At 31.6% G+C, this 11,769-nt stretch overlaps 1 protein-coding gene across 1 annotated transcript; it reads right to left on the bottom strand.

The window, feature by feature from the left end:
• Positions 1–3,815: 3,815 nt before the first annotated feature.
• On the bottom strand, positions 3,816–7,380 carry LOC133791733 (uncharacterized). Its single transcript, XM_062229650.1, has 9 exons — positions 6,800–7,380; positions 5,973–6,189; positions 5,869–5,920; positions 5,315–5,584; positions 5,096–5,188; positions 4,708–4,925; positions 4,581–4,613; positions 4,085–4,212; positions 3,816–3,978 (listed from the first exon to the last, which is right to left on the bottom strand). The coding sequence occupies exons 1-9, from the start codon at positions 7,378–7,380 to the stop codon at positions 3,816–3,818; spliced, it is 1,755 nt and encodes a 584-aa protein (XP_062085634.1).
• Between the last annotated feature and the right edge of the window lie 4,389 nt (positions 7,381–11,769).

The following is an 11,769-nucleotide window of genomic DNA, read 5'->3' as shown; positions in this document are numbered from 1 at the left end:
AAAATTACCAACTAATTTGTCAAACAATTTAATTAATGGGGAATAATTATACAATTGTTTGATTATACAGATATTCTAATGTATCAGGATAGATTGCTGATGAATCAGAATAAATGAACAAAAAGTAAATAAACTAAAAGTAACTTGACACAAGAAGTTTTTTACATGGTTCGGAAAACCTAGTCAACGGGGCCACGCCCAGAGATAAAATCAATTAGTGAAGTCTCAAGAATATAATAAGCAATTGACTTATACAAGTTTAGAATCCCTCTAAATCCTTGTGCAACCTTGAAGTACTCCGCTTTAATGATCTGATATTGATAAACAACAAGAACACGAAATCCCTTTTAAACTTGATGAGTGCTCGCTTCCTCTCGAAGTGAGACTTATGGAAATCTTCTCCCGAAGATTGTATGTCACGTTCACAAGCTTTATGACCTGTTTAAGAATAAATAACACAAAGCACAAAACCAAATAAACAAACAAAGAGATAGTTGAATAAAGACTACTCTTTACATATAAAAGAACTCTTCAAAACATAAAACGTTACAGTGGTGAAGAGATGAGACTAGCTGTTGCTTAGGTCTGGTATTTATATAGTTTAGGAAACCCTAAGCTAGTCAATCTCGTTCAAGATCTCAATCAGACTAAATCAGGAAGTTTCTAAAAATAACTCTCAATTTTCTTTACTGCAGAATATTCAAGATGTAACAGATAATTATCCTGTAGCATCAGGAAAATGGATGAACCTAGACTAAAACCCAAACCAAGTTCATTTCGAATTTAACTTACTTGGGCACAAAGAATATTTCAGTTTCCTCTTTCTAAATCAAATAAAATCAAGAAATATATATAGTGATCAATTCTATATCAGTCCTACTTATTATAGATAAAGTTGCCATAAATAGATAGGGAAACTTTAACTATATAAAATTCATTTAATATAGAATTCATACTTACCCAAAAGAGACAAAATCCACTAATTACCCTACCCTAGATAGAATTTCAAAAATAACAATTAAATTGGAAAAATATATTTAATAAAAACATAACCAATATTAGGATTTTACAGTCTCCCCCTTTGGCAACTTTTTAGAAAAATATATTTTTAGGAATTTGGGCTGAAAACGTGCATTAAACACTTTGTTAGAAAAAATGATTAAGTTCCTAAGAACTCCCTGTGCAAACAAGCATACTAACAAAGATAAAACAATTTGTCAACTTTTTGAGAAAAGTTTAACAAGACACAACCACACAAATCTCCCTGAAAATAGGATCCAGAGTTTACCCAAAATATTAAGAAATACCAACTACTCCCCCTATTTGTCTATCAAGGAGCCAAAGTCGAAAATCAAAAACAAAAGACAAAGAAACTTGGGACCTGTTTGGCTTTGTTTTCTGTTTTCTATTTTCAAAGTTGTATTCTCAGAAATGAGAACAGAAAACAATTTTTGTAGTTTTCAAAAAACAAGAGGTGTGTGGTTAATGTTTTCTAAAAATAGTATTTTAGTTTTATTTTTTTAAAATCTTAAATAAAAAATTAACAAATATATTTACAAAGAGAAAAATATTTTAAAAGTTTGTAATAAATAATGAGATAAAATAATTTGAAAGAAAAAATGATGAATAATAAGTAGTGAGAAAGTAAGGAGAGAAAAGTTTAAAAAAATGGAAATTGAAAAAAGAGAAATTGATCAATGCAACAAAAAATAAGAGAGAAGGTGATGAGAAAGAAAGTGAAGAGAGAGAAGTAAGTAGACAGAGAGGAAATGGCTAGAGAGAAAAAATTATGAGAGAGAAAATGAGAATATATTAAGTGACGAGAGAGAAAGTAAGGATACAGTAAGTGATGAAAGAGAAAATGATGACATAATAAATAATGCAAGAAAAAATAAAGAGATAGAAAATGATGAAAGATAAAATAAAAAGATAAAAAGTGAGAAGAGAGAAAATAGCAAGAGAGAGAAAGTGATGAGAGAGAAAATAAGGAGATAGAAAGTGATGTGAGAGAAAGTAATGAGAGAGAAAATGATGTGACAATAAATAATGTTAGATAATAATAATTAAAAAAAGTTATGTGAGAAAAAAAAAGAATGACAAAAAAAATTTGAGAACAACAGAAAACAACTTTTTATTCTCAAAATTTTCTGTTTTTTGTAACTTTGTTTTTAAAAAAAAATTCTGAAAACAACACCAAACCCCCCAACTTGTTTTCAAAAAATAGTTTTTAGCTTTTAAAAACAAAATACAGTTTTTTAGTTAAGGAGCCAAACACCCACTTGTTCTTTGGACATGTAACGAAAGTCAGATTTGACAGCATGAAGTTCTGATGGCTTAGGACTGACACCAGATGAAGCCAGAGGAACTAAAAACACCAGCAAAGGGCTTCAGAGTACCAACGATCTTGGTTTGAACCATTGATTCCTACACACAAGAAAGCACAAGAAAGAAAAACAGCAGAGAAGAACCAAGGAGAAAGAACAAAAAAATAATAATAGACTGAGTAAATGGGAGAGTGGTCGTGGGAATGTGAGGACCAACGTGGGATATAGGCACAAAATGGGTAGTTACCCGATTCTTGACTAGGAGAGAAAAAAGAAACTTTTTGTCTTAATTGTGACCAAACTAAAAAGGCAACCAAATATTTTTTTTTTCACAAGTCCTTCTCACACAAAACAATTAATATTCAGACAAACCTTAACTTTAGAGAGAATATTGACAAAAATAACACTTAATCAATTGGAAAAAAAATTCAAGCAAGATTTTCAAACCCCACACAATTCATTCGGTTTTCTTCCCCCTTTGTTTTTTTTTCGATATTCTCATTTTCTTTTTTAATTTTTTTGTATTGTGCTTTTATTATTGTATGACCATAACATTTCCTTTTGCTGTGACGAAAATTCAAAATCTGAAAAACAATTACCAAACGATCAAAAATTAAATGACTACTATAATGTTATAAAAAAACATTTGATCTATATAACATGCTTGACAGTGTTAGAATAAAAATAAATTTTTTGAGAGCACAAAATAATTTTAGGAAAAATATTAACATAGAGGATGAGATTTACAATTTTTTACTTTTTCTTCAATCAAAACAGGTATTAGTGTGTGAAGTGTAAAAATAGGGCCATTGCCCATGTTAGCATTTTTGGCCTTTTTCTGTAGTTCCCAATGGAGACATTTTCAAACTACACAAGTGGTGGCCTTTTTCAATAGTAGCGTATCCTCTACATAGGTCTGATTACACAAACTCAAATTACTCAAAGTTGGCTTTCACACACTGGCATAAGTAGCTCTATTCTCTCAAAGGAACCCGAAATTGAAGAAATTCAGTCAATTTTGCTCAATACACTCTTAGTAAGCGTTTTTCCTAAAACTATATCATGAAGAAATTTTTAATTCGAAACCAACATACTTAACATGACATATATAAAAAATAATTAATCTAAAAGAAGTACTCACAATTTTTTTGTATAAGTTTGAAAATCAGTTAAACAGGTATACAATTATTTAATTAGCAACCATGGAAAAATTAGTCAAGAACAAAACAAAAATCACATGCTACAAACCCCCAAGGATTTCCTGAGCGAATCAAACCGAACAGAATCTAGGGACTTTGTAAAAATATCAACAATTTGCTTGTAAGTCTCAATGTATTCCAAGATTAGTGTTTTATTCTCAACAAGCTCTCTAATGAAATGGTGCCTAATATCAATATGTTTTGTGCGCGAGTGTTAAACTGGATTTTTAGAAATACTTGTTGACTAGTGTTGTCACAAAAAATAGTTATAGTATCCAATTCAAACCCATAGTCAGTCATCATTTGTTTCATCTACAACTTTTGAGTACAACAACTGATGCTCATCAATGTACTCGGCCTCGGCAGTAGATAACAAAATGAAAATTTTCTTTTTTTTTGCGCCATGACACCAAGTTGTTTCCCAGATAGAAACATCCTCCATTTTTCCTGTCATCCTATTCTTTCATAGCTATAATCCGACACTCATCAGTTAAAGCTTTTTTCATATTTTTTGGTTCAAGTGAAGAGGTAAAACACACACATTGAATGAGACTTACATACCTTTTCCTTGTAACCATGCTTTCTTCTAAATCTCCCAGAATGAGATCAGCTGGATGATTTTTTTTTAACTTGGCTAAAGGTTTTCTCTTAATGGGATCAGTGATAATTTTAGGCATTTGCGTCTCTGTCTATTCAGATGAGGATGTATCAGATGTGGCTTGTGATGATTCAGTTTTAGTTCCTGTGGCAACATATGAAATTTCTGATGCATCCTTCTAGACTTTTGATTGATCGGGACATTCTTCTAGAAATTTATCTATCTCGTCTTATGTTGAAAATTTTGAAAAATCTTTGCAATAATCAACAACAACATTAGCAGACCCCATAATAGTTTGGGTTCTCATGTTGTACACACGATATGCCCTACTATTTATGTAACAACCAAGAAATACACCTACATCACTTTTAGCATAAAATTTCCCAATATTTTCTCGATCTCTCATTATGTAACATATACACCCAAAAATGTAAAAATAACTTACATTTGGACGCTTACCTTTCCAGATCTCATAAGGAGTTTTGGAAGTACCTAGATGCAAAAACACTCTATTTATTGTGTAGCAAGCATTATTAATAGTTTCTGCCCACAATCTTTTGGATAGTTTCTTGCTATTCAACATTACTCTTGCCATTTCTTGAAGAGTGCGATTCTTTCTCTCAACAACTCCATTTTTCTTAGGAGTTTTGGGAGGTAAAAATTCATGAGATATTCCACAAGATTTACATGATTGATCATACACAACATTCTCAAATTTTTTTCCATGATCACTACGAATCCTAACAATCTTGCCAATATTACAATCTTTTTTAAGTTTTAATCTTAAACAAAGAGTTTTGAAAGCTGCAAAAGTGCCAGATTTTTCTCTTAAAAATCAACCCATGTAAAACAAGAGAAATCATCTACACACACAAAAATGGATATAGTTCCATTTAAGATTTCAACCTGTATTGGACCTATTAGATCCATGTGAAGCAATTCTAAGACCTTGGTGGTATTCACATTTGTGATACCTTTGTCAGTGATCTTTAATTGCTTACCAAGTTGGTAAGGTTCACACTTACTAGTAGATTCTCTACCCAGTTTGGGTAAACCACGAACAATACCTGCATTTGACAAATTTTTCAAGATTTTGAAATTAATGTGACCAAGTTTTTCATGGCACGGATCAGTAGAATTTCTTGTGGCTTAGTGACATGACATATTTTGAGAGAGACTATATTAATTATAACCTGATTTGAATCCTTTTAGAACACAATTTCCATTTTGATCAATCACACTACAATCGTCACAAGAAAAATTAACAATGTATCCTTGATCACAAATTCTACCTAGGCTAATTAGAATTGCTTTCCATCCATCAACCAACAGAACATTTTTTAGTTTAGGTAATCCTTCCAAATTTAGGGTTCCCTTTCCACGAACTTTACCTGCTACACCATCGCCAAAAGTGATTGTACCAAAATTTACAGACTTTAAATTGATGAGAATATTGTTGTCACCTGTCATATGTGATAAACATCCACTATCAAAGTACCAAGAATTAGATGAATAAGTTCTATGTCAAGTAAATGCAGCAAGACAATCATTCTCATCCTTTTTGACCCATTTTTGTTTAAGCGCAAGGTGTTTCTTTTGCACATATTTTAAATTTACATGATGAAAATAATTTGAATTGAAAAATTCATCATTGTAAAACACTTTGGTCGAATGTGACCCTTGACCCCACCAAAATGGCAAGAAGGAATGAATTTCTTAGTCCTTTCATAATACGTAAGATTTTTACCTATCTGTCTCTTTGTTGATGAGATATTTTGAGATGTTGATGGATCATAAACCTACAATGTTAGATCAGAAGAAAAAATAGGTAATGAACGGGCTTGAACAAACACAATTTTTCTCTTTGCTTGTAGAGTCTTTAGATCCCAATCCAGTATTGTTTCGTTGACCTGCATTCTGGACCTCCTCCAAAATTGTAGATCCTAGACTAAGCATCTTAACATTTTTATTAATAAGATCAAGCTCTTTTTTCAAACGGCTAATTTCAACATTTTTATCAAAAATCTCAGTTTTAAAAACTTTCTCATTTGATTCAAGTTCACCATTTCTGCAAGTAAGAGATTTGATAATTGTTGCATTTGATCGATTTACAGCACATAATTTAATCCATTCATCATTCATTTTTTTTGTAAGATTTTTCGAGTGAATCTACATTGACTTCTGATTCATCAGAATCAGTGTAAACAACATCATCAGCACATGTCGAATCATCAGTAACTTTATTTACCGAAAGAATATTGTTTAGACGAACAAGTTTTTTTTTTATTTTCCTTCAAAAAACAAGGAAGACTAGAGAACACAGATGTTAAGGCAACATTTTCACCATCTTCATCACTATTTTCAGAGTCATTATCACTCCAAGTAGCATTCATAAATTTTTCATTTTTTTCAAGGTATTTGCACATTCTGACTAAATATGACCAAAAACTATCACATTCCATACATTGAACTCCCTTTTATAGTTAGGAAAAAAAAGATTTAGAAGATGTGTTACATTTTGAGAATTTAGAAAAATTATTTTTATTACCCAATTTTTTCATATATTTTTGAAAATTTCTAGTCAATATGGCCACTCATTATAATCTTCATCATTTTAACTTACATTTTCATAACTTTTCAAAGCAATATATTTTTCTTTTTCTTTTACCTTGTTCGACTTTTCTTTTTGTTTAATCTGTTGATTCAGTTCAAAGGTTCGTAGAGAACCCATTAGATCTTCCACTTTCATGGAATTAAGATCTTTGGCCTCCTCCATGGCCGTTAGCTTGGTGCTAAATCTGTCAGGTAAAACACGAACAATTTTTCGAACTAAATCAAATTCATATAATTTTTCACCTAAGGCAAAAAATTTAGTAGCAACATCAGACAATCTCTTATAAAAATTAGTAAGAGTTTCAATTTCAGACATTCTGAGACCCTCAAATTTTGTTTGTAACATAATGGACCTAGAATGATTGACATCAGCAGTTCCTTCAAATTGAGTTTGAAAGATTTGCCAAGTTTCTTTGGCCGAATCACAAGAGGGTATAAGTTTAATATACCATTCACCAACACCATGGAACAAAACGTGCAAGGACTTGTTATTGTAACTGGATAATAAATCATCAGCAGTTGACCAATTTAACTCAAATTTTACCGTTGTTTCACCAGTGTTTGCGTCAACCTTAGTCGGTGTTGACCAACCTGTCAAGACAGATCTCCACACCTTCTCATCTTGAGATTTGATGAAGGTTTTCATTCTATCCTTCCAGTAAGGATAGTTTGAATCATTAAGCAATGATGGACGAGTTATAGAACTCCATTTTGCAAAAAAAAAAAAGAAAAAACATGTTGCAAACAGAAACACAAACAAACGGAAAGAAAACCACAAGATCTCACTAAGAGTTTAGTGAACCGCTCCGATACCAATTGAAATTTCGTATTTTAAGATTACCAACTGAATTTATCAAATAATTTAATTAATGCAGAATAGTTATACAATTGCTTGATCAGACATATATCTGATGTATCAGGTCAGAGTGCTGATGAATCAGAATAAGCGAACATAAAGTAAATCAACTAAAAGTAATGTGACACAAGAAGTTTTTTACGTGGTTCAGAAAACTTAGTCCACGGGGCCATGCCCAGAGATAAAATCAATTATTAAAGTCTCAAGAATACAATAAGAAATTGACTTATATAAGTTTAGACTCCCTCTAAATCCTTATAGCAACCTTGAAGTACTCCACTTTAATAATAAGATTTTGATAAACACAAGGAATACAAAATCCCTTCTAAACTTGATGAGTGTTTGCTTCCTCCCGAAGTGAGACTTATGGAAACCTTCTCCCAAGGAATGTATGTAACATTCTGTAACGCCCTAATTTCTCATAGATTACCGAGAACACAGCGTTGGGTCATAATCATAAATATTCCTCTTTTATTTAATAAAAACTTTAAAAAATAAATACATGGATCCATGGTTTCACAAAAACAAAACAATTGTCTTTAACATAAAAATATGAGCAACATTTAAATAAAAATTTAAAGTAATCATTCTTTAATAAAAAAATATGCCCGCTTGATCTTGCTCGACTATATGGTCCCCACGAATACGTCACGAAGCTCTTAGGTCCCACACTCGCCACTGGTCTTTCTATTCTTAATTTCATGAAATAAGAATATCATAAGGAGTGAGCTTCTAAGCCCAGTAAGGAAAATACAAACAAGAGTTAGTCATATAATCACACATAACATAATTCACAAGAGTCATGCAAACACAAACCTCTAGATCATATCATAACTTAAGTCATAATTCTAAATCATAATCTAAGCCATAAATCATAACTCATACTCTAAGTCATAAGTCATAGGTCATAAGCCATAAGTCATAGATCATAAATCATAACTATAGGTCATATATCATAATTATAACTAAAATAACAAGTCAGATATAATGAAAAGATAAATGTTTATACAGGGTGGCAATTAAGCCCCGGACAAAAGTCTGTCATACACCGGACATAGGTCCATCATAAAATTTTGGCAACCGAGCCTACCAGACATAGTCCGTCATACATCATTGGACACCTTAGGTCTAGACACACTTACCCCTTTATTGTACCTGAAATGTTAGGTCATACAAACATAAACTATATCATACATTACATAAACTAGATCATAATACTAAACTATCTAATTTTCCTTACCAACACCAGGATAATTTGATAACAAATGCGGGACTTGGAACACTCCTAAAACAAGCAATAAAAGTGGTGAGTATTTCTAAATGAAAGAGATGAAAGGAATAGAACTAAACCACCAAGAGGAAAATTATCGAAAAGACACCTTAAGTTCAAAGAACTTAAAAACCTTACCACAAAACCATAACAAAAGCTAGAACCTGAATGAAAACTAAAGAAACTAAGGAATCAAACATAATTGAACTTAAGAATAATGGTACAATAGTTGACCTTATGGATTGGTCTAACTCCAATACTGAAATACTATAATCCTCACTTCCCAAGTGTTTGATAAAGCTTAAGAATGGCAAAGCTTTTTCCCAACCCAAGTGTTTATCACTCTTATGGTCTCACTAGCACCTTGGAGTTTGATCATAGTTCAAGAGTAAGTGGAAGGGCTGGGTTCTAAGTCCTATTTATAGAGTTCTAGGAATAAAAATCTTCTTTTTGGCTTTGAATAAAAATAATGAATTTAATTAAAAATATTGAATATTCGTCAATCAGAGGCTGAAGACTCAGTCAAAACTATCCAGGGCAGGTCTAAGGAGTCAAAGTTGGTTTTTAAAAATTAAAAACAAAAAATAAATAAGTAAATAATTAGGGCGATATATTGCCCCTATGTGGCGATATATCGGCTCTGCCCTAATACAAAGCCTCCATTCGTACGATCGTGCAACGTCAACGTGTTTTCCGTATTCTTCGTCAGGCAATATATCGGCTCCGATCTGCGATATTTCGGCATATGTGAATATTTTAAACACGTAATTGCACTTTTTCAGCATAGTTAATGTTGGATAACTACTTTGACTGAGTCAAACTACGACCCTAATAGTTTCTGGTGAAGACTAAGTCTTATATTTCCTAATTTTATAATTAAAATAATAATTATTTAATAATCATGCTTATGACAAGTGTCATATTCCTATTGGCTCTATCTAAACCTTAGGTTATAATAAGAAATATATTTAGGACCAGCAATATTAATAAAAACTTATGTTATAATTAATATTCTTAAACTATAGGTTAAACTTATAAAATCCATAACTATTGCTAGGAGTTTCCAACTAAGTCCCGGTTTGAACCAAAATCCACGAAATCTAAAATACTACAACTACTACTATCTAACTAACTAAGTAAACATTCTGGGACTCTACAAATCATCTCACTTTTCCAAAATTAATTAAAATAATACCACAACTAAAAGTATTATTTTAAATTAATACTATTAATGAACATGTCATAGCAAACAATTAAATAACCGGGCTACTTGCATATTACACATTCACAAGCTTTATGACCTGTTTAAGAATAAATAATACAAAGCAAAACAAATAAACAAACAAAGAGATAGTTGAACAAAGACTACTCTTTACATATAAAAGAACTCTTCAAAACATAAAACGTTAGAATGGTAAAGAGATGAGATTAGTTGCTGCTTAGGTTTGGTATTTATAGAGCTTAGGAAACCCTAAGCCACCCAATCTCGATCATGATTTCAATCAGATGAAATTAGGAAGTTTCTAAAAATAACTCCCAATTATCTTTACCGCAGAATATTCCAGATGTAACATAGAATCATCCTGTAGCATCAGTAAAGTGGACGAACCTGGACTTAAACCCAAATCAGGTTCATTTCGAATTTAACTTACTTGGGCACAAAGAATATTTCAGTTTCCTCTTTTTAAATCAAATAAAATCAAGAAATATATGCAGTGATCAATTCTATATCAGTCATGCTTATTATAGACAAAGTTTCCATAAATAGATAGGGAAACTTTGACTATATAAAATTTATTTGATATAGAATTCATACTTACCCAAAATAGACAAAATCCACTAAATTTTTTTAAAATAACAATTAAATTAGAAAGATATATTTAATAAAAAGAAAACCAATATTAGGATTTTACAAATTCCTCATAAGGAATCCCCAAAATTGGTAAGCCACTAATGGCTTTCAAGTCATATAAAGAAATGCCCATTTCACCACTGCTGTGGTGAAATGTATTAGGTAAAGGCCCACCAAGTTCCGTAAAAGCTCGCCATATGTTATTTTCAATTAAAAAAGGGAACCTAGATACAACTATGGCACCATAAATCCCTGCATCAGTCAAAGTACCACGATGAAGACTTAAAATTGTTTCTTTCCATTCCATAAGATAAGAAAGAAATTGAGCTCTCCCTCTAAAGGAAAAGTTACCACAGGTTTTCTTCTCCGATAAAATGCGATGAAGGTTGGGCAAAAACTCACTGGTAACCTTGTGAGTAGTATCACCATCATCTTTTTTTATCAACCAACTCAAGAAACCTTAGCCTTGAAAATAGGACCATAATGTCGCATATGTTTGACAGCTTCTTGATCATTCAAAAAGTGATATCGCAAATCACCAGAACTAACATCTTCAATTTTAGACAAGGAAACGAGGTCATGCGGAGTCATTGAACCCCGAATTTCTTTCAATGGTATAGAACGTTAATAAGATGGTCCAATCTTAATTTAAAATCCTGTTTCATTAGGAGCGCGCTGAGAATGGAGAGTACCGATGACAGACATTTTGGGATAATTTTCTCACTATAAAAAAATTAATTAATTAGTAAAAGGAAACAGAAAAAAAACTCAAGTATGCACATGTACATAAATGACATGCACATGCTTGAAGGGGCATCTGTTGAACGAAAAAAATAATATAAAAAGATATAAAATAAAAATATATTATTATATATAAAGAAGTGATATCAGTCAAATTAATGGAGAGAAATATCTCAACTTTCCTACATTCCACTCTGACCACTCTTCACATTCTCCACTCTCTTTTCTACTCAACGTAAAATAGAATCTATGAAAGGGAAAAAAATCAGACAAAGAGGGGGGGAGCGAGAGAGGAGGAAACCCTGAAAAAATTATT

This window comes from Humulus lupulus, chromosome 7 (genome assembly GCF_963169125.1).
Source record: "Humulus lupulus chromosome 7, drHumLupu1.1, whole genome shotgun sequence".
Taxonomy (NCBI): Eukaryota; Viridiplantae; Streptophyta; class Magnoliopsida; order Rosales; family Cannabaceae; genus Humulus; species Humulus lupulus.
The sequence above is the reverse complement of the archived record's forward strand: the minus strand, read 5'-3'. Positions and strand labels throughout refer to the sequence as shown.

Coding starts and splice junctions, on each gene's coding strand:
- LOC133791733 (XM_062229650.1), bottom strand. CDS start 7,380: ATGAAAACCTTCATCAAATCTCAAGATGAGAAGGTGTGGAGATCTGTC. Junction 4,926..5,095: donor ATTAAAGATCACTGACAAAG/GTATCACAAATG, acceptor GCACTTTTGCAG/CTTTCAAAACTCTTTGTTTA. Junction 4,213..4,580: donor TCCTTATGAGATCTGGAAAG/GTAAGCGTCCAA, acceptor TCATCTGAATAG/ACAGAGACGCAAATGCCTAA.